The 20,592-nt window shown below is 39.0% G+C and overlaps 1 protein-coding gene across 9 annotated transcripts in view; it reads right to left on the bottom strand.

Moving 5' to 3' along the window:
• The window catches only part of RBMS3 (RNA binding motif single stranded interacting protein 3), a 743,532-nt gene that overhangs the window by 130,604 nt on the left and 592,336 nt on the right, over window positions 1–20,592 (bottom strand). For all 9 annotated transcript variants that reach the window (XM_060109330.1, XM_060109331.1, XM_060109327.1 and 6 more), the window contains one exon: window positions 16,778–16,884. In XM_060109330.1, the coding sequence (XP_059965313.1) occupies window positions 16,778–16,884 (107 nt within the window). The remainder of the gene's footprint in view (window positions 1–16,777; window positions 16,885–20,592) is intronic.

Below are 20,592 nucleotides of genomic sequence, written 5' to 3'. Positions count from 1 at the left end.
ACTGTCAGCCTGGTTATTGCTTGTGAGCAGAAACAGAAATAGAATGAAATAAAGCTGACTAGTTTGTCTTTAGGTCGGATTTTTTTCTTTTTTGAAACTTAAAAATAAATTAGTCCAATGTCAATCTCCTGGCTCGATAATGCACTATTATTATATAAGATGTAACCACTGGGAGAGACGGGGTGCAGGGTAAATAGGACCTCCCTGTAGATGTCTTTTGCAATTTCCTGTGAATATATAATTATTTTAAAATAATAAGAAAAAATAAATTAGCTTTAGTAAGAAAAAAATAAGAAAAAAATAAATTGACTTTTGTAGAGGATAAGAAAAAACATAAAAACTTTAGAGAAAATAAAAAAGAGCTTTCATGTTTCAGTTTTTTTCCAGTGTGGTTGAAGGTGGTTTTTCTGATAAGCTCATTTAATTCCTCAGTTTTAACACATAACTGAAATGAAAATTCTCAGGCTTTCTAAGATAGGGCCTGAAGTCCAGGATGGCCTGCTACATTCAAGCTTACATGCATTGTTTTCCCTAAACAGTAATTTTAAAATTATTATTAAGATTGGTATGAGGAACAAAACTGAACTGTAGAGCCATCTATAAATGAAACTGGCATACAGGGAGCACACATAATTGAAAGGAAGTTTGCAAACAAAGCTGAGATGGAGATGCACTGAGAATACAGGCTTAATGATAACTGCCCATCACTCACGTTGAAGAAATACGATATGATAATGTGACAAGCTGGGGTCTGGAAAATGAGAATAGAAGAGTGGAAATGAAGACAGATTACTTTCCCCCCATGGGAGAAGCAAAGGTAGTGATGTCAAAGCACGTAGATTCTAAGTCTAAGTTCTTCCCTGGATGGGGTCTCTGCCATGTGACAAATGGGAGGCTGGTCCGAGGCCAAAGACTCCCCAGGAGGGACCTGTCCAGGTGGGACTCCATGGTTCTGGGTCCCGGAGAGGGCAGCTGGAAAAGCTGTCCATCTGGGATGAGATTTCCCTCTTAGAAACCCTAAGCTTCTCTCCCCTAACTTATCCAAGATGTCACACCAAAGACAGGATGAAAAAAACAGGCTTTGTACTCAATAAAGATATTGTTATTTAATAAGAGATTTAAATGATCATTGTATCTTCAGACCCCTGTTCACCCCCAAATTGTTTAAATCCCAGGGGACTTGTAGGAAGCCACATTTAACTGTTTTCCTTGAACATATTTGCCAATAGTGCTCAGAGACCAATGCCTTTCTTGAATTATAGGTCTTCAATATTCTCTTTTTATGCCATGTGTATTTGTTCTGGCAATGTCAGGTAAATATTTTTTTTTCTTTCACATTTGACTTGAATTCCTCATGGATTATAGTTAACCAATCAGGTCTAGCCAGGAATACGGTAATTATCACAAAAATTCTCTCTCTTTCTTGAATAGTATTTGATAATCAGAAAGCCTAAGTTGGCCTCTTCCTCCATCTTAAACCTCCACTCATCTTTCAGAAAATGGAAAGAACTAAATAGACGATGATATGGTTTAGTGGAAAGAATATATGTTTTGGACCTGGGTCCAAGTCTTAGCTCTGTTGTTCTCTAGCACTGTGACCTCGGGCAAGTTACTTAATCTATTTGAGCCTCATTTTCCTTAACTGTCAAGTGGTATAGTAATACCTACCTCAGATGATTGTTGTGAAATTTGAAAGATATTACTTTTGTGCAATGCCCACCACAGTGCCTGGAGACAAGGCACATACATAAACATTATAACACAAAGCAACACGTGGTAAGTGCCCTGTGAGGGTATGCATGAGGTGTAGGGGAGAGGCCAGGGTGGTCAGGGAAGGCACTTGGAGGAGGTACAGGTGAGAGATTTCCATAGATGGAGATGCGAGGCGGAGGCCAGCTTAGGCAGAAGGAATAATAGCATGGAAAAGGCGTGTGAATAAAAAGGGCAAGGCGGACGATCCACTTGCAGTAGAACATTGGAGGGAGCAGTTGACAATAAGATTTGGAAGGAAAGGAGGAAGGTCTTGATTGCTTGGCTCCTCTTGGGGAACCACTGATCATTTTTCAAGCAGGAATATGATATAGTCAAAGAGGGCTTTGGCAACAAGAAATAGCATGAGCCCCCTGGAAAACAGAGGGAAGAACCAGAGTGATGGGTGAGTAGGGTAGGCACTGGGGGACAGGTGGGTGGAGAGAAACTAAGGAGAGGATGAAGCCAAGTTTCATCTACTTCATGATTTGGCCTGGGGCCAGTCGTGCCTCTGAGGACCTCTGGCAAGAGAAGACAACCAGAGATCTGCATTTGGAACACTGTGGTTTACAAAGCAAGGCATGGGTTAAACAAAGGGGTGTTTGAACTTAAACCGCTGGCTGAATATCACAGCACAATAACTAACACTGGGATGCACCTGGTTTTCATTTAATGTGTAACAGATTGTTGAGTTATAATTCTAATATGGTCTTAATGCAGATTTTGCATTCCATTTCCTTTTGTTTCTTTCCACAAGGTAAAAAAGAAAATCGATTTTGCGGCTCTGTCTAGCCACCTTTATACTGAGCTAGAACCATGAAATCGTCATTATGTAATTAACAAATTTTATGGCATGTTTACAAACTTCAGAGTCACACAAAAAGTAAAGTAACTTGGAACAAAACGAAAATGTCACACCACATAAATAGAAAAGTGATGTTTAATCCCGTCACTCTCTTTTGAAAGGGGTTTATTAAATTCACAAATATTTTCCATTTTTAAAATTCACATTATTTGTGGATTAAAGGCATTTATGATTTATTTAAAACAAAGAGGGGACATTTTTGTCATTTTCCAGCAGCAGCTGAGTTTTGGCTTAATATTTCAGCCATAATGGGGTATTTCTAGTCCTTTCAGATAGAATCTATAAGAGCTAAATAAAAACTTTAAAATATGGTTTATTGGAGTAATTAGGTGTCAATGAAAAAATGTTGCCTGCCATATCAGTAAACAAAGATTTGCAGCCATCAAGCCATCACACTACAGCCACTCTGGTGAGCCCTGAGGGAACTCAGGATAGAAACAGGATGCCCACCGTCAAATCATCAGACACTGCAGCCACCGCCCACCCCACAGTGCACCCTGAAGAGACTCAGGATGAGAAAGCACGGGATACTGGCCTCAGATAGCTGAGGTGCATATCAAAGCAATGATTTCAATGAGCCCTGACTTTTGCATCTTCCCATATATAGGAAGATGCATCCTTAACTTGAGATGTCTGGTTTTCCTTAATTAAGAGTAATCTTTTGATGTTCCGACTACCTGGTTTTTGTTGCAAAAACTCCTGTATCTCCTGGTTCCTCCCTTACCTCTTTGGAAGCAGTCTCTCAGAGTGATCTGAGATGCTGTGTCCCAGGCTTAAGTTCTCAGTTTTGTCCAACAAATAAAACATAATTCTCAACTTTTAGGTTGTGCATTTTTTTTCAGTCGACATAGGGACACAAAATTATTTCCAATAAACATAGGGGATTCCATTGAGACACATCATTTTGACTTAGGGGCTAGATATTTGATAACCATAACTTTAAATGAAGAAGTAATAATTATGGAACTACTGCTTAAAATGTTCTCACTAGAGAAGCCATTACCACTTCAAGAAGACCTTCTGGACTGGAATGCTTGGTCTTATCTGAGGAGCAGAGTGTCATTGACTCTAACAAAGCCACTGAAAAGATAGCTGATAGAATGGTTTCTATCATTTTTGAAACTGTTTTTACAGTGTCATGTGAATGGGAATCAAAACATTTGATTACATGGACAAATACACACTGTAATTCCTGGAAAACTGAAACACTGATGTTGTAGCCTAATGTTTCTCCTTTTTCTAAATTCTGCCCTGACACACAATACATCATGATTGGATGAGTTACAAACGAATAATTACAAAACTTTTCAATCTTCTAAGATCAGATTTCAGGCAACACTTTAATAAATAGGTAGCAAATATTGTATATTTTAGAAAATATTGTGTACTGAATTAGCACAAGATGAGTTCAGGAAGCCAACGAAGAAAAGGATAACTTGGTTTTCTGGATATTATTTTTAAAGAGTTTAATTCTTGCAACTAATTAAACAATCTTTATAACTGTTAGCTGGTTATGGTTAAAAATTCAATAAATGAAATAAGATGACTTAAAAAATGATATGTGAAAAGGGCTTAAAAGTATAATGCGTTATAAATGTTTAGGTACTGCTATTGTCATGAAACCTCATTTAACTTTGTTTATATTTATTTACCAGCCTTTCTCTTTAGAAAACACGCCTTTTAGTGAAGAAATCATGATACAAAATTACGTGTACAATATGTGTGAACAAATAAAAAAGTTTTAAAAATTAAAAAAATCTTCAACTACTGAGGAAAAATTACTGTCAACAATGTTCAATATTGGGATAAGTAGTAACTATAAATGGCTTTTTTTTCTTTCATATTTTTTTCTGGCTCTTTTAAGTTGTATATGATGAGAAATATTTTATAATGGAGGAAAAACCAAAGAAACATACTATATCTTCTATTATTTGTTTTTAAATTATAAATTCAGGAGGGTAGAAAAAGGCATACTATTTGTAAAAGTCATACAGATCAGAGGCCTGATTCAGAAGTAAGCTTGAAAATGTCAGGAGACATTTGGGTTTGCTGGGTCAGTAGAATACAGAAAGCTGGGAAGGATAGTTACAGCCAGAAGGGTCAAGGTGAGAATGAGCAGGGGGTCAAGAATGAAGACTGAAAATCCAGGGTTAATGATTCAGGGTTTCTAGTAGTGGAAACTAGTAACAATTTATAAATCCGAAGGCCAAACTGGCTGAGAAATTGAAGGTTTCATATGTGATCCCCGAAGTGTGGATATCCAAGACATTCAGAGGAATCAATAAAAATCACCAGAAAACCACAAAATGATCAATACCCCGTCAAGCTTTTGGCCAAAGAAAGGGCTTTTAACCTCTTTCCTGTTAAGAGAGTGTGCTTGCTGAAGAGGATATGAGAGCCTGAACTCCTGGCCTTCAGAAGAGGCAAGTGGTAGGGTTTTACCGGGAATGGCTCTGGCGTGGATACGTGACCACTAAGTGGTCTGTGTCTCCTGGGAGAGGCAGTCAACCATGTAAGGCAGGTCTCTGCTCTCACCTGCTGGAGGGACCCTCCTTGGGCTTTGTGCAGCCAGTCCCTCCTCTAAAGAGAGGATGAGGGACAAATGAGACGGGAGACAAGGAAATGTCCAAAGCCTACAAAAGGGAGCCAATACTGCATGGTCCTAAGATAAGACAGAAATCCTAGCTCACTGTCCCAAAAGATGCCAACCGACCTGTGAACTGGCTTACAGTACACTCCCTGACTTTCATAATTTCTGAACCTCCAAATCACTGTTATTCCAAATCGTATTTGATTAGTTTGCATCATTTGACCAGGGATTTTTTTTTCCCTTCTTCTTTCAAAACTCCTTTCCCTCTGCTTCTGTGAGGCTCTCCCCTAGTTTTCTTCTGACCTCTCAGAGGGCTTTTTCTTGCTCAATCTGCCTTTGAGGTGCCAGTGCTCAGGACTAGGGTTTCCCTCCTTCTCTCTCCTTCTACACAACGATGACATTCACTTTCTGATCCCAACTATTGTTTATGTCCAAGTGATGCCCAAATCTTGGTCTCAAACTCAAGTATCCATACTGAGTTCCAGATACTTATTGCCAAGTTAAATTAGTAAGTTTATGTATCATCAGTATCCTTTTTTAGGTTATCATTTCTTGTTTGGGTGTTTACTACTATCCTTTGATAAAAATATCCTCTCCAGCCTTTGCTTGCACCTTCTTTTACATCCACCAACCATACCATCATGCTGTGAAACGTGTTCTTATGACAGGCAGATCTGAACACATTGGTGGCATCTTATCACCTTTGAGATAAAACATGGCTTACAGAGCCCTTCATGATCAAATGTGTATGTACCTCCTGACCTCCACAACTTTCCTGTGCAATCCCAGACCCCACCCTTCACCAAACTCAGACATACACTCACCCTGCCCTATAGTGTTAACCTCTGTTAACCTTTCCTGCTATAGATTTTGGCTGGAAACTTTCTGTATCATTGCCTGAGGGAATATTGCAATGCTCTTCTCCCAGCCTCAGGCTAAATGTCATAGCCTCTAAAAGCCATTTCTCTCTCCATGAAGCATTAACCTCTGCCTTAGTTCTGCCCCCATGATGCAGGATGGGAGCTAACATGACCACAGTTTGCCATGCGTATGCCTCTCTTAACCAGGCTCCTGACTGTTTCCATCTTGGTATCTCTTCTTCCCGAACCAGTGCTTGGAATGTAACAGACTCAGTAAATGTTTGTTCAATGAATTAGTAAATGAATGTATTTCCACTGTGGGGAATGGAAATTTTGTGCAGTGGAAATGTGGAGCCCCAACCGCTGGACTGTCAGGGAATTCCCAAATTTGTATTTGAAAATGGAATTGGAGTGTTTTAGATTTTCCTTATTAGCAAAATTTCCTTAAAAAAATTTCAAGTGAACTCACTCAAATGTCTAAAGACAATGTCTAAGACCTTGATTGATTAGTAGAGATGGGGGGAAGCAAAATGATTTTTGGGGTCATTGGGAGACCTTCCCGATGTAACAGGGCAGCCCGTGCACATGAACCATATCATGAGTGGGAGCCCAGGAGGAACTCGAGGCCCCTCCTTACCCAGGCATCTGACTCCAAGTGCAGAGAAGAGGAGATCATTAAAAGTCATCTTGAAATCTCCAGGGGTTTGTCAGGGATCAAGCAAATGAAATGCAGGGGATTTATCACTTTAAAAAGAAATAGTAAAAACAGGCAGAGAATAGAGATAATTTCCCTCCTTGTGTTTGGGGAAAGAACATCAAGGAGAGTTATGCTATTGTTTATGAACTCTGTCATCTCGATATTTCTCCCTTTTTGGTTTTCGCTACAGCATTCTTGTCAGACAGAGATGCTCTCCCTTATCTTACCATAGAGAAGGACAAGATAAAAAGATGCAGACCGAATTAAGACTGGAAGGCTGAGAAAGTCTATGGCGGCACACACAAAAAAGCATTGTTAAAAAGGAAGCAGGGCTTCCCTGGTGGCGCAGTGGTTAAAGATCCGCCTGCCAATGCAAGGGACATGGGTTCGAACCCTGGTCCGGGAAGATCCCACATGTCACGGAGCAACTAAGCCCGTGAGCCACAACTACTGAGCCTGTGCTCTAGAGCCTGCAAGCCACAACCACTGAAGCCTGTGAGCCTAGAGCCTGTGCTCCTCAACAGAAGCCACCGCAATGAGAAGCCCGGGCACCACAGCCAAGAGTAGACCCTCTTCTCTGCGAGTAGAGAGAGCCCACGCGCAGCAACGAAGACCCAACGCAGCCAAAAATAAAAATAAATAAATAAATAAAAATTTTTTTTTAAAAAGAAGGAAGCAGAAGAAAAGGTATCATAGCATTATACCATGAAGCTAAAGGTCTCAAAGTCTTGGGGAAAAAAAGTGTTAGTCTGAGTTCGTCATTAAAACCAAAGTTAAATGAAGCCTTGATTGATAATCATAAAAGAGATAAGAGAACATTGCCATATTTAATGTAGGTACTTCTGTTTTTATCTCTGTCTAAATGACTGATCTTTGTAGATTCCAAGACATAGTTTTGTTTTTTGTTTTTTATTTTATATTGGAGTATAGCTGATTAACAATGTTGTGTTAGTTCCAGGCATACAGCAATCCAAGACATAGTTTTGTTTCACTTTTTAATATCCATGAAATCGGGGCTCACAGTATACTTGATGGCATTTGAGAGTCTGGCAAGTTTCTCCTCTTTTTTAGTGGTATTTAATATAATACTTTATCTTTAATTGATTGTGTCTTAGAGTCAATGATGTAGTGTATATACTGTTAATCTCCACCATAACATGGGTAAATAGGGTAAAAAGTATCAGATGCTGAGGGCGAGCCTGTGCAGCTAGACAGCTGAAAGCCCCAGGTATCTAGCTAATTGATCCGTATTCTGCCAGGTCCCAGCTATAGTTTGATGTTACCTTGAGGTCATAAGCTGCAGCTTAAATATTGATGGGGATGATTCTGTATCTTGTGACAGGTGGGTTGCGAAGACAGTGCCAACAACTCCAGAAATCCCCCAGGTTGTTGATGCCCCACTTAGCTGCCCTGATCCATGGAGACTGGGTCAAGGGCATAGAGGAGACATGGAGATCAACCATCAGCCTTTCTCCTTGTAATTGCTTGATGTAATCTTCCCAGCCTTCAGCCCCTCCTAATTCTCCCAGCACTATCCCCTCCCCAAGAATATAAGTAAGTTTTCCCATTCTCCTCCTTGGGAATGGAGAGGAGACAGAGGACTAGAGCTTGTCATCAATCACATTTTATCCAAACTTACACTATTACAGGAATTTACAAGATTTACCTTTAGTGATCATAGGTTAGTAAATATTAGACCCAGCAGCTTTAAAATAAGAACACTTAGGCTTCCCTGGTGGCACAGTGGTTGAGAGTCCGCCTGCTGATGCAGGGGACACGGGTTCGTGCCCCGGTCCGGGAGGATCCCACATGCTGCGGAGCGACTGGGCCCGTGAGCCATGGCCACTGAGCCTGCGCGTCCGGAGCCTGTGCTCCACAACGGGAGAGGCCACAACAGTGAGAGGCCCGCGTACCCCCCAAAAAAAAAAAAAAAAAAAAAAACACTTAACTAAGAAAGCGTTCATGCTGAGTTACTAAGAATTTAAGTTCTTTTGCCAATGGGAAGATTTCTTTTGAGATTAGAAGGGTCATTCACCTTGAGTCTGCTTTCGAAATTGCAGGCAAAGCGCATGAAATGAAAATGCTACATCTGGTGGGCTGGCTAATACACTTAACTGCAAGTGCTGTCGTGTATCATAACAGCCAATTGCTCTTTTCAAGATCACATATGTAAAGATTCTCCTTCAGTTCAAAGTTAAAAGGACTATTTGAAGAACCTGGCCATGTTGCTAGATAAATCTTAACTTTTTTCCCAAGGTCTCATTAAAGAAAAGAATTGGACAACTAACTGCCAAGCACTATGATATATCCAATGGAAACAGTAGCAAACTATACAGATGATGTTTCTACTTCCATGGAATATGGTTGAAGATAACCTCAATCTACATGCAACTATTACTAAGATTTTCAGATAATTCTTTAGCTATATTATTTCATCAGAAACTGTGCTTCAGTTTCTCCTCAAAGTATTATTTCTTTTTTTTTTTTTTTTTTTGTGGTACACGGGCCTCTCACTGTTGTGGCCTCTCCTGTTGCGGAGCACAGGCTCCGGACGTGCAGGCTCAGCGGCCATGGCTCACGGGCCCAGCCACTCCACGGCATGTGGGATCTTCCCAGACTGGGGCACGAACCTGTGTCCCCTGCATCGGCAGGTGGACTCCCAACCACTGCGCCACCAGGGAAGTCCCAAAGTATTACTTCTAATGGCTCATTGGGGAAGGATGTCAATTCTGTATCTATGAAACAAATTTTCTAATGTTCAGTATTGTAAAATAAAATTGTAGTCAATATGGCTCCCAAGCTAACAGAAATGATGAATTCCTGGGCCTGTTGTCAGGTCCTTCTCATACTTAATACGAAGGACATTGACTGGTGACTGATCAAATAGTTTGGAAGCAGGATGCACTAGTCAGAAAAGATCCAACTGAAGGACAGAGGGTCAAGTGTTTGAGTTGTGCCTTGTTTTCCTCACTGCTAAGAATGTCTCAAAGCATGTGCTTTACAGTAACATTGGTAACAACTACTGACAGCCAAATGTTTTCAAAAAACTCAACAAAATACTCTGTTGCTAGGGTTCCCTATGAACTGTGACTGGAGTGATAGCCTCTTCTCTCCAGATTTTATGGAGCATGTTTGCTGTTACTTCCACAGACATCTACATGCCCTTCAGCATCAATAATGTCCATATCAATGTGACCCAGTTTGGTTCCTAAAGAGCTAAAATGGCTTCTTCTCAGATGCAAAGAGGTGTGTAAATAAGAATGATATAAATGTAGTAGAAATAATTCAATGTATTAGGCTAATGACTTTTTCTTGCTAAGGAAGATACGTGAATCTTTACATTGGGTCAAATGTTTAAGGATTTTATGAAATAATTCCAGGTCTACTAGTCACTCATGGACTCATTAAATTAATGAAAACAGGATCAGAGCTTTTTCCAAATTCCTTAGAAAGTTTTACACATATTGGTTGAGTAGAGTAAGAACTAATGTCTTTAAATCCATAAAGACTGACAATAGACTGTAACACAGCTCTTCAAATTAAGACAGTTGGCTCATATGCTGGTAACAGTTACTTTTGATACCCATGCACATTATTTTTTACATCAGTGGGAGAGACATAAACTTAACCAAGAGACTGGATCCCATTCAATGGCAGTGATCATAAAACAAGATAGAATTGAATCTTGTTATTTGAAGTAATTCTATTCTATTAAGTCACCATGAACACTGAATTAGGGAATACTGAGTCACTGCTCTTAGAGGAAGTATATGGTTAGGTTCCTGTCTGGTCACAACATTTTCACCAACTGATCAATAAATAACCTTGTTTTATATCTATTTTTCTCTAAAGACACGATATTTAATATATATTATTGATTCATTAACATTGAACTCAAAACCAACAGTGCTCTAAGTCATGCCTGAACAAAGCTTATCTTTACTTTTCCATATTTTTTCCATAAGGCACATTATAGATTTCTTTCACATAGAAACACTTCAGCACTACACTTGAGGGCCATTTTAAACAGTGAAAAGCATGAGCAAACAAAACCTGTAACCCTAAATAAACCAAAGAAAGGACATTAGTTGATAGTATAAGAACTGAAACAAGAAGGCAAAGCATCATGTGCTCAACCTCATCTGGGGGATATGTGTTTGGTGACTCAAACTTTTTGCTGCTCTGCACATCTTCAAATGACCATAAAAACACCGTTGAGTATTGATCCTGGGTATCAAATAAATTTTAGCAAGTGGGATAAATTTACAAATCTGGTTCCCACAAATAATGAAGATCAACTGTACCTTTTTTCAAACTGATTATTTCGTGAGTCTGAGGCTTTCATTAAACAATAGGAAATTTTATAAATTAATAGCACTATTTATAAGGATTCTAAAAATTCCTTACACAGAAGAATTTGGTAACCTCACCCTTGAAATAGACTAGGATGCAGAAGCTTAAACCGTAGAATATGTAAGAAAATTCATTTGCTAATTCTTTGTTAAATCCAGAAAGTCACCAGTCGTGGCATCAGAATGCTTCTTCTGTCAAAGATAATAGTTTTGAAAGATACTGGAAAGTACTTGACCATGAGGAGTACTTTTCATAGCCACGGGAGGTTGTATAAGCACTTTTGTAAACGTCATGATTTGCCAGAATAGGTAGGTTAATAATTCATCTTCTTTCCCTTTAAAAACACCAACCACGTAATTCATCAGAAGCTCAATCTTTTCCTTGATGTCTACAAGAGTTCATGTTTTTCTTTTACTTTTTTTCTTTTTCTTTCATCTTCTCCATCCAAGTCCCCCTCTCCTTGCCAGCTCTTGGCTTTTTTGATTACATGACCTTCAAGGGAAAATTGGCTAGAAATTTGAAAATCACGTAATGTTCAGTGCCAAATAATGCTTGGAATGCAAATAACGATTGTGGATATGATCTTATAAAAACATTAACAAAACGTGGGTCAAAGTTTGTCATTCAGCTTGAAAGCTGTGGATTTGTGACTTAAACTCCAGTGTTTGACCCCGTTAGCCACTCAAGTAGAGTGCCTGGTAAATTACAATCAAAAGCAAACAATTTTGAGCATATCACTGACGTTGACACACGATTCTTTAAAGTTCAGAAAGAATTATTATTCTCAATTGGGCACATTAGAGGACTCAAGATTTATTAAATAACAACTCAAAGCTCAAGCTACTTCTCTTAACTTTATTCTCTCAGAGCCACTCAGCACCCATGAGCATGGATGCCTCTACGGGATGGGTGACAAAGCAGAGCTTTCCAACTTTCAGGAGAATTGGGGGTGGGGTGGGGTTTAAATGTAGACAAATCAGCTACCTACCCTGAAAAACAAACAACCAATCAAATGAACATTTAATGGTTAGTAACATGACAAATGTGAGCTGATATTCCTGCGGCTGCTGTTTTTGTTGTTATTTTTGCTGTTATTTTGGCTTTGGCTTTCTTTAACTGTTGTGTAGGTACGAAGTCAGTTACAGTCAGTGATTTTATTTCTACAACCTAAATTGTATTCAATTCTACTTTTAATCTCCTACTTTGCCACTTTAGGTTCCAAGGGGGTAGGGAGTCTGTCTATATGTTTCCATCATGTCTATAGTATACAGTCTTGGATACTTTGGCTTCGACTTCATGTCACCAGCTGCATTAGCCCCTAACAAAAGTCAGCGTGTCCTTTGAAACTTTGAAGCTGGGCACTGACTTCTCCCCTCCAGCTAGGAAAGTCCTAGATAGCATATTCCTCCCGAAAGAGGCTGTTTCATCTACACTGAAAATCTGTTATTTAGTGTAGCCACTTTTATTATCTTATCTAGATCTTCTGGAGAACTTGCTGCAACTTCTACATCAGCACTTGCTGCTTCACTTTGCACTTTGATGTTATGGAGATGGAGTCTTTCCTTAAACCTCCTTAAACCTCTGCTAGATTCAGACTCTTCTTCTGCAGCTTCCTCACCTCTTTCACCGTTCCTAGAATTGAAGAGAGTTAGGGCCTGGCTATGGATCAGGCTTTGGCCTAAGGGAATGTTGTGGCTGGTATGGTCTTCTATCCAGACAACTAAAACTGTCTCTGTGTCAGCAATAAGGCTATTCTGCTTTTTTATCATTCATGTGTTCACTGGAGTAGTGCTTTTAATTTCCTTTGTAGTGACTACTTGGCCAACTTTCAGCCTATCTGGGCTTTCGACATACCTTCCTCACTAAGCTTAATTATTTCTAGCTTTTGATTTAAAGTGAGGGATGTGGGACTCTTCCTTTCACTTGAACACTTAGAGACCATTAATTAGCCTAATTTCAGCATTGCCTCAGAAAACAGGGAGGCCCAAGAAGAGGGAGAGAGATGGGGGAATGGCCAGTGAGTGGAGCAGTCAGAACACACACACCATCCTATATGGACACGGTTCATGATGCCCCAAAGCAATCACAATAATCACATCAAAGATCACTGATGACAGATCACTATAACAAATATAATAATAATGAAAAATTTTGAAATAGTGTGAGAATTATGAAAATGTGACACAAAGACAGGAAGTAAGGAAATGCTGCTAGAAAAATGGCACCAATTGACTTGCTCAATGCAGGGTTGCCACAAACGTCAATTTGTAAAAGACACAATATCTGTCAAGTGCAGAAAAGGGAAGTGCAGTAAAACGAGGTCTGCCTGAATGCAAGTCTAGTCATCTTCTACTCAGCCAGACATTTAAGTGATGGGCAAAAATGTAAAACAGTGCCTTTCTTCAAAAAAAGAAAAAAAATCTTTGCTTTGAAAAATACAGTACTTTCCATAAAAAAGTATGATTTTTGTTAACAGGTGATGGGTTTATTTTTTTAATGAACTAATAACTAATAATTTTTAAGAGTATAAAGGGAAACAAAGGCCAAAGAATTTGAGGAAGGCTGCATTAAGAAACAAAATGATAAGACTGTTATATAGTCCTTGGAAAGAGAGGGCTCACAGCCCCAATCCCTGGCCCTTCTGCTCATAGCTTTTGGTGTCACTTGAGAGAGTAGTTAATAACTTTAAAATATTCCAGTATTCTTCACTTATGCAAAAATATGTCTGCCAGCATATACTTATATTTCAAAACCTGGTTAATTTACACTAATTTATGTGTATAACGTGTTCAGTAATAGCATTTCACCAAACTATGTTAGAAGAACTGTTATCAAAATGCCACCCAGAATAAAACAGCTTTACATAATAAATTAAAATTTTAATTAGCCTATCAATTTTCATGTTTAAGGTACTTCAAAGTTGCTTGCAAGCCACTGGTTTTGTATCTGAAGCATTACCTCAGAAATCTTTTTCACACTATCATTTTTCACCTGACTCAAGAGAGAGGACAAGTAAACATTAGCCTCATTCTGGGCTATGATGATCTCAGGTTGTGAAGCAGCAGAATCTAAATTATCATTTTTTATTTTATCTAAGGCAACGATGATTGAAAGGTTTACCATTATTTTATATAACAAAACAAATAAGCAAAAACAAGCAGCCCAAATGATCGCCTTATAAAGTTGGAATGCCAAAGGGCTACAAGGTGAATAAAACACAAAACCACCCACCAGAAATGGACTTCAAGGGAAGATGCATGTCCCAATCTGGGTGAGGGAAGGAAGCAAAAACTTCTTTCTAAGAATCTGACCCACAGTCCTTGCTTTGGTTAGAGTTTCAATTGATAAGATCTATGCGGTCAAAGATCTAAAGCAGAGAATGTAGATAGTACCCCCAGGTGACTTAACAGGAGAAAATACAAACTGTCTTGCCATTGATTATAAGAGGAGAGTCAATTTCAGCAGTATCAAAATGTGGAAAAACAACAACAACAAAAATGTGTGTCTTAGAAACAATGAAGTACAGTAACTAGAACTGACTGGTTTATAAGAAATGATTAAATATTGCTTACATAGGATTAATTTGTATGATGTCATACCTTATACACCATACTAATATACATACTTTTATTTAGTCTAGCAAGTACTATGCAAGGGGAAATAGAAGAAAAAATATATGTAATAATGGGCAAAGTTATCCAATATTCTTGGTGTGTCTACTTCTAAGACCATAATCACATAATCACAGAGTAAAAGTTAACATGCTCATCTCAAAACCAAGATATCTGATAAATGTATTTTCAGTTCATGCCATTTCTTTTTCTGATTTCTTTCCTCTTAAATGTATCTGCATACTTGGAATATGTTTTTATTGGTCACAGATAAATTTATGATGGTCCCTTGATTTTCATATTGAACAAGAAAACCTATAGCTCTTAAAAAGCAACTTTTGAAAACAAAGATTAAGAATATAGTTTAAAACCTACATTTAAATTACAAGGTGCCTGGGTCCTAAATTTGACTCCACATGCTTCCATGGCAATAGTACATGCTTTATCATGCTCTAAACCCAGAGCCCTGGATTCTGTATACAGTAGCAGGGTGGCCGCTCTAAGTTTACATTTCTTTTATGTTTATTGGTTTGGTTTCTAAGAAGTGTAGACTCAAGTGAGGTGTCTTGCTGCAGTTGGTATCTATTCAGTGAATGTAATAATAATAGGAACTGAAATTTCAGTCATCATTGCTAAGTTACCTAGTTAAATATTGAGGCTTTGCAGTTATGGTCTGTGATCCAGAAATCTCTAATCAGCAGGCATTTGACTCAAGTAAATTTTGAAAGATCAAATGAGTCTTTCTAGACCATGGATGACTGGCATGGGACCATTGTGAAAATGAGTGCTATCACAAATCACCTTTCTTCTGGGGGCAGTGGGCTACTTGCTAATCACAAACTGCCCACTAAAAAAACATGGTCACACCCTGCCCTCTTCTGTTTTGACTACTTTTCTAAAATTGAAATATTGAAACTCTTGGGTTTTTTTAATTAGCTTCAAGTGTTCAGTGGTGATTCTCTTTTTCCTTAAGGTCATGAGTTATAGATTATACAGTACTTAAACATAGCTATCCACTTTACAAGGGGTTTTGAGATCTGCATGGAAATATTCAAAACAGACTACAGTCTTAGAAACTGAAAAATGGCTAAAGGTTTTGCTGAGTAAAAAATCCCACCCTCTTTTCTTTCCTTACAACTGTAATCTCAGTGTTGAAAGTATAAAATGCTGCATCAAGTAGGATGCCTCTTAAATGATAAATGGATGAAGTAGATGCTTTGAATAGAAATACTAAATAAAGCTCTTCTGTTGAAATGATGGCCTTGGTACAAAATGGCATTTATTCAAGGCATTCAAACAACTCCATTCTATTTCACAAAGAATAAAAAGACCTCTTGGAAGCCCAGACACCTTTTCCTTGTCTTCTCACAACAAAAATAACCAACAGGAATCCATTCCCAAGTGGCACTGGAGCCATAAGCTTGCTTTTCTACTGTTTCGTGTTAGGAGAGTAAGGGATAATTAACTGTTAAATGCTTTTCTCCTTGTTGGGAAAAGCAAAACCTTGTGTGTGCCTGCGTTTCTTTCTCCTTGACCAACAGAAAATGTCATATTTTATATTGATATATACATATATAAGACACATATCAACATGTTTATGAGCACATGGGCATTTCGTAACTACACATGTATGTGCAAGTGGAACATCTCAACAGTAGAATGAAAGAAATCTAAATTTTTGTTTTTTTCAAACACAAACATTTAACTCTATTGTTTTCACTGAGAATATTTTCTTAAGTAATCATACCCTCATTTTATAACTATGACACAATTATGGATCAATTCTTTGTGGCTAAGTCTTTCAGTGAGTATTATAGGGTTCAAGTTTGGTTAAAGACAGAAGACTTACTGTAGTGCAGAACTGAGGTCAATTTGGAAGTCCTATACTCCTCCTGAACTAATTTTATTCTGATTAAATCAATATAGGCCTGCTCATTTGCCATCTGGTTTTCTACAGGGCCTGGTTCTCTCACAGCCCCATGTGTCTGTCTTGCCACCCTCCTGAGGGATGTCTGCGGCCACATTTCTGAGCACAGGTCAGTCAGGACTCACCTCTCCTTCCCTGGGCCAAGGCCTTCCATTCTGGGTGTATTTACTTTGATTCTGTCGCTTCTTTTGTCCTCCATCAGCGAATTTGCACAGTAAAGGCTCACTAGGGGCTGGGAAGATAAGAAACCAATTTTACATTAGCAAATCCCCTTTAAATATAAGTGATTATGTGAGTCACAGTAGTGCTTTGTAATGCATATCTTTTGAAGTCCTCTTGCTTCTGGAGAGACATTTGGCCCCCTTTTAGTTTCAACTCTGTTGGCGGCTGTTCTAACTAACTGGGCTTCAAAAAAGTACTGGCAGACCATAAAAGAATATAACAAATATTGTTGAAAAAATAATCAGTTGAAGCAGAATGTGAACTTGCCTTAGAAGTAAAGAGACAAGAATCAACCCCTTCCGATTATGTTGGTGTTAAAAACAAGACAATAAGCCTTAAATGGAGTCACTTATGCTAAGCCCCATGTCACCAAACAGAGACTTATAGTTTCAGCGTCTCTGAGAAATGGAATCTGAAACCAGTCCATCAGGAATCCCTTGGTCAGCACTAGAGAGGTAACCTGCCTAACAGACCCCTGCATCCCTTAAAGCAAAGGGACCTTGTCACAACCAATCCACTTTTTGCTAGTAAGCCTTTCTTGTCCCACTCTTTTCTGCCTATAAAAGTCTTTTATTTTGTACAGCTCCTGGGAGCTCCATTCTCTCTGCTGGCTGGGATGCTGCCCAATTCATGATCTCCCACATGTGGGCCTAATTCTTTACCCTTCCCTGTATCCTTGTCTTTTGCCATGAATGACTGCTGACTGAGGGGCTCAGTTTTTCTGAGTGCCTGCCATGTATATAGGAAGTATACATGTTATTAAACTCCTGTTTGTTTTTCTCTTGTTAATCTGTCATTTATTACAGGGGGTGTCTCAGTCAAGACCTAGAAGAGTAGAGAGAAAATTATTTTTCCTCTCCTATTATACATATGTGTATGTGTGTATATATACATTTAAAAGTCTTTTTTTGGTGAAACCTTGGAAGCTATAGAATTGGGGAGCAGCACTGGCAGGAAAAGAAAAGATTGAATGAACAATTAACCTTAAGATTTCTTTTACCCACTAGCATAAAAAATTGTGTAGAAGCATCCTTGAAACAAATATTACCAGATAACAATAGTCTAGCTTGCCAAGGATCAAATATAGATAGACTAGGAGATTCTGGATTTTAAACCTATCTTGAAGTTCACCATTATTGAAAAGAGAACTTTCAAAAAATTATTTTTAACACTAGGGGAAATTTTAAAAGTCATGGGGTGAGACTTTCTTAGCTTTTAACTGAGATATCTTTGCAAATTGTGTTTTGCAGTGTCTTAGAGGCTTCAAATATTTGCCACCCTGATATTCAAGGATCTTCATAAACTGGTAGGCTATGGAGGTTGACAATGACCTATTTGTATTTATTGACATTGCTAAGTTGAAACATCTGTTACTTTCTTAATTTGAAGATGATTATGATGGGAAAGAAGATAGGGCCACAATGTTTCACTAAATGAATTAAAAAAAAAAACAAACCAGAAACAAATGCTCAAATGTGTCATTAGAATAAGATGGAGTATCCATAATATTACCCTTGAATTGTAAGCATGTCATTCTGATTGTTAGTTTCCCAGGGGACTATTTTATTCAGAGTGGAAGAGAAAACATTAGTAAATTATATTAATTAGATTTATATAATCTTCTAGTTCTCATGTAATTTCTAAACACCTGTAAGATAAAATCTCAACTCCTCAATTAGAAGATAAGAATTTGTGCCCTTAATCTTACCTTTCATCAGTCTCCTCCTCTCCCCCAGTGGTTTACAGTCCCCTCACCTCTAAATGCCTTTCCTCCTGCCTGAAATTTCCTTTTGCATCTCCCTCCTACCCCGCCCCCTGGACCCATACCCTCCATCTGGCAAACTACTAATCAACCTTCAGAATGTAGCTCAAATGTCACATTCTTCTGGAAGCTGTCTCTTATTACCCCATGTCACTTAAGAGTGAAATTCCCTAATGCTTACTTGGCAGATTTTTTTCACAGGTTCAATGATGTTTTGAAACCGAGAAGGACCCTGTGGGGCCCTCCTGGGTACAAATCCTTTCCGTGCCCTCCGTTTCTTCTTTGTAGGAAATAGGCTTCATTCAGCCTCCTTGACCTTCCCTGAGTTCCAAAGGGTAGATTCAAAGAGTTGCTAATCAGAGAGAGGAGAGAATGCAGAAACAAAGGAGGAGCAAGAACCTTTGTTCTTGGCAAGAACCAGTAGTGCAGCTGCCCTGGGGCAGGGTCCTGGTTCCTCCTCAAGGAATATACGGAACAATATATCTCTGAGTTCTTCTGCAGGAACTAAGGCCCCCACCCAGGTGGAGGATGATAACTTCAGGCCAAGCACAAAATTCCTGGATACCACGCTGCTACCTCACCACCAACCAATCAGAAGAAGGTCTATACACAGCGGAAGATAACAAAGACTCTGACCCCCTCCCCAAATGATTCTTCCTTTAAAAACTTTCATGGTTGAGCAGAAACTTGGGAGTTGGTTCTTGGACACAAGTCCACCTTCCCCCCAGGTTACTGGTCTCCTGAATAAAGCAATCTTTTCTTTTCAACCAACACTTGTCTCTTGAGTACTGGCTTTTTTTTTTTTTTTTTTTTTCCCGGTATGCGGGCCTCTCACTGTTGTGGCCTCTCCCGTTGCAGAACACAGGCTCCGGACATGCAGGCTCAGCGGCCATGGCTCATGGGCCCAGCCGCTCCGCGGCATGTGGGATCTTCCCGGGCCGGGGCACGGACTCGTGTCCCCTGCATCGGCAGGCGGACTCTCAACCACTGCGCCACCAGGGAAGCCCAAGTATTGGCTTTTGAGTGGTGAACAGCGGAAGCTGATTTTGGTAACAGTTTCTGTTAAGTCTTCTAACAGTAATAAGTAATTTCCAGGCTTGAAGGTGGAAAGTGATTATAACAGAGTTCTGGGTGAAGTTTGTGTGTGTGTGTGTGTAAAAATTGTTAACAGCATTTTGCACATAGATATACATAATACTTGACAGTGTTGCTATTCAGTGTGGCCCAAGGACCAGCAGCAGTGGTATCAGCACATGGGAGCCTGTTAGAAATGCAGAGTTGAGGGCCCTTTCCCAGATATACTGAATTAAAATCTGTATTTGCACCAGATCCCAAGGTGATTCCTGTACGCACTTAAGTTTGAGAAGCACTGATGTGATTATGACTGAATCCTTAAGGAAGGAGGAATATACCTTAGATGTTAAACATGAATCCTCTGAATAATGAGATGATTTCAGTAGCACAGAAATATTATATTGTCTACAATTTCCTTATTGCAGTATTATGATGCCAATTGATTTTGTTTAGTCTCTTTTAACAGTAGTTGAAATAGAGGCTAAATGAAGAAAAGGCCTTTGTGCAAGTGAGATGCAGTTATAAGCCACCGTTTGTAATGTGCTAGAAGACATTACGGTCTCTCATGTAAATGGGGAATATTTAAAATATAATTATAACAATGCATGGCAATAAAGTTGCATGGTAATTATGAAAAAGTAATTACAATTTGCTTGCTTAGTGGAGTATTTCTAGTCTTCCAAACTCTGCATTAAACATAAAACATCGGATGCATAAACTGATGAAATAATCTAATGGTTTACAGGATTTGCTATTTTTTTTTTTTTTTTTTTTTTTTTTGCTGTACGCGGGCCTCTCACTGCTGTGGCCTCTCCCATTGCGGAGCACAGGCTCCGGACACACAGGCTCCGCGGCCATGGCTCGCGGGCCCAGCCGCTCCGC

This window comes from Mesoplodon densirostris, chromosome 10, assembly GCF_025265405.1.
Source record: "Mesoplodon densirostris isolate mMesDen1 chromosome 10, mMesDen1 primary haplotype, whole genome shotgun sequence".
Taxonomy (NCBI): Eukaryota; Metazoa; Chordata; class Mammalia; order Artiodactyla; family Ziphiidae; genus Mesoplodon; species Mesoplodon densirostris.
The sequence above is the reverse complement of the archived record's forward strand: the minus strand, read 5'-3'. Positions and strand labels throughout refer to the sequence as shown.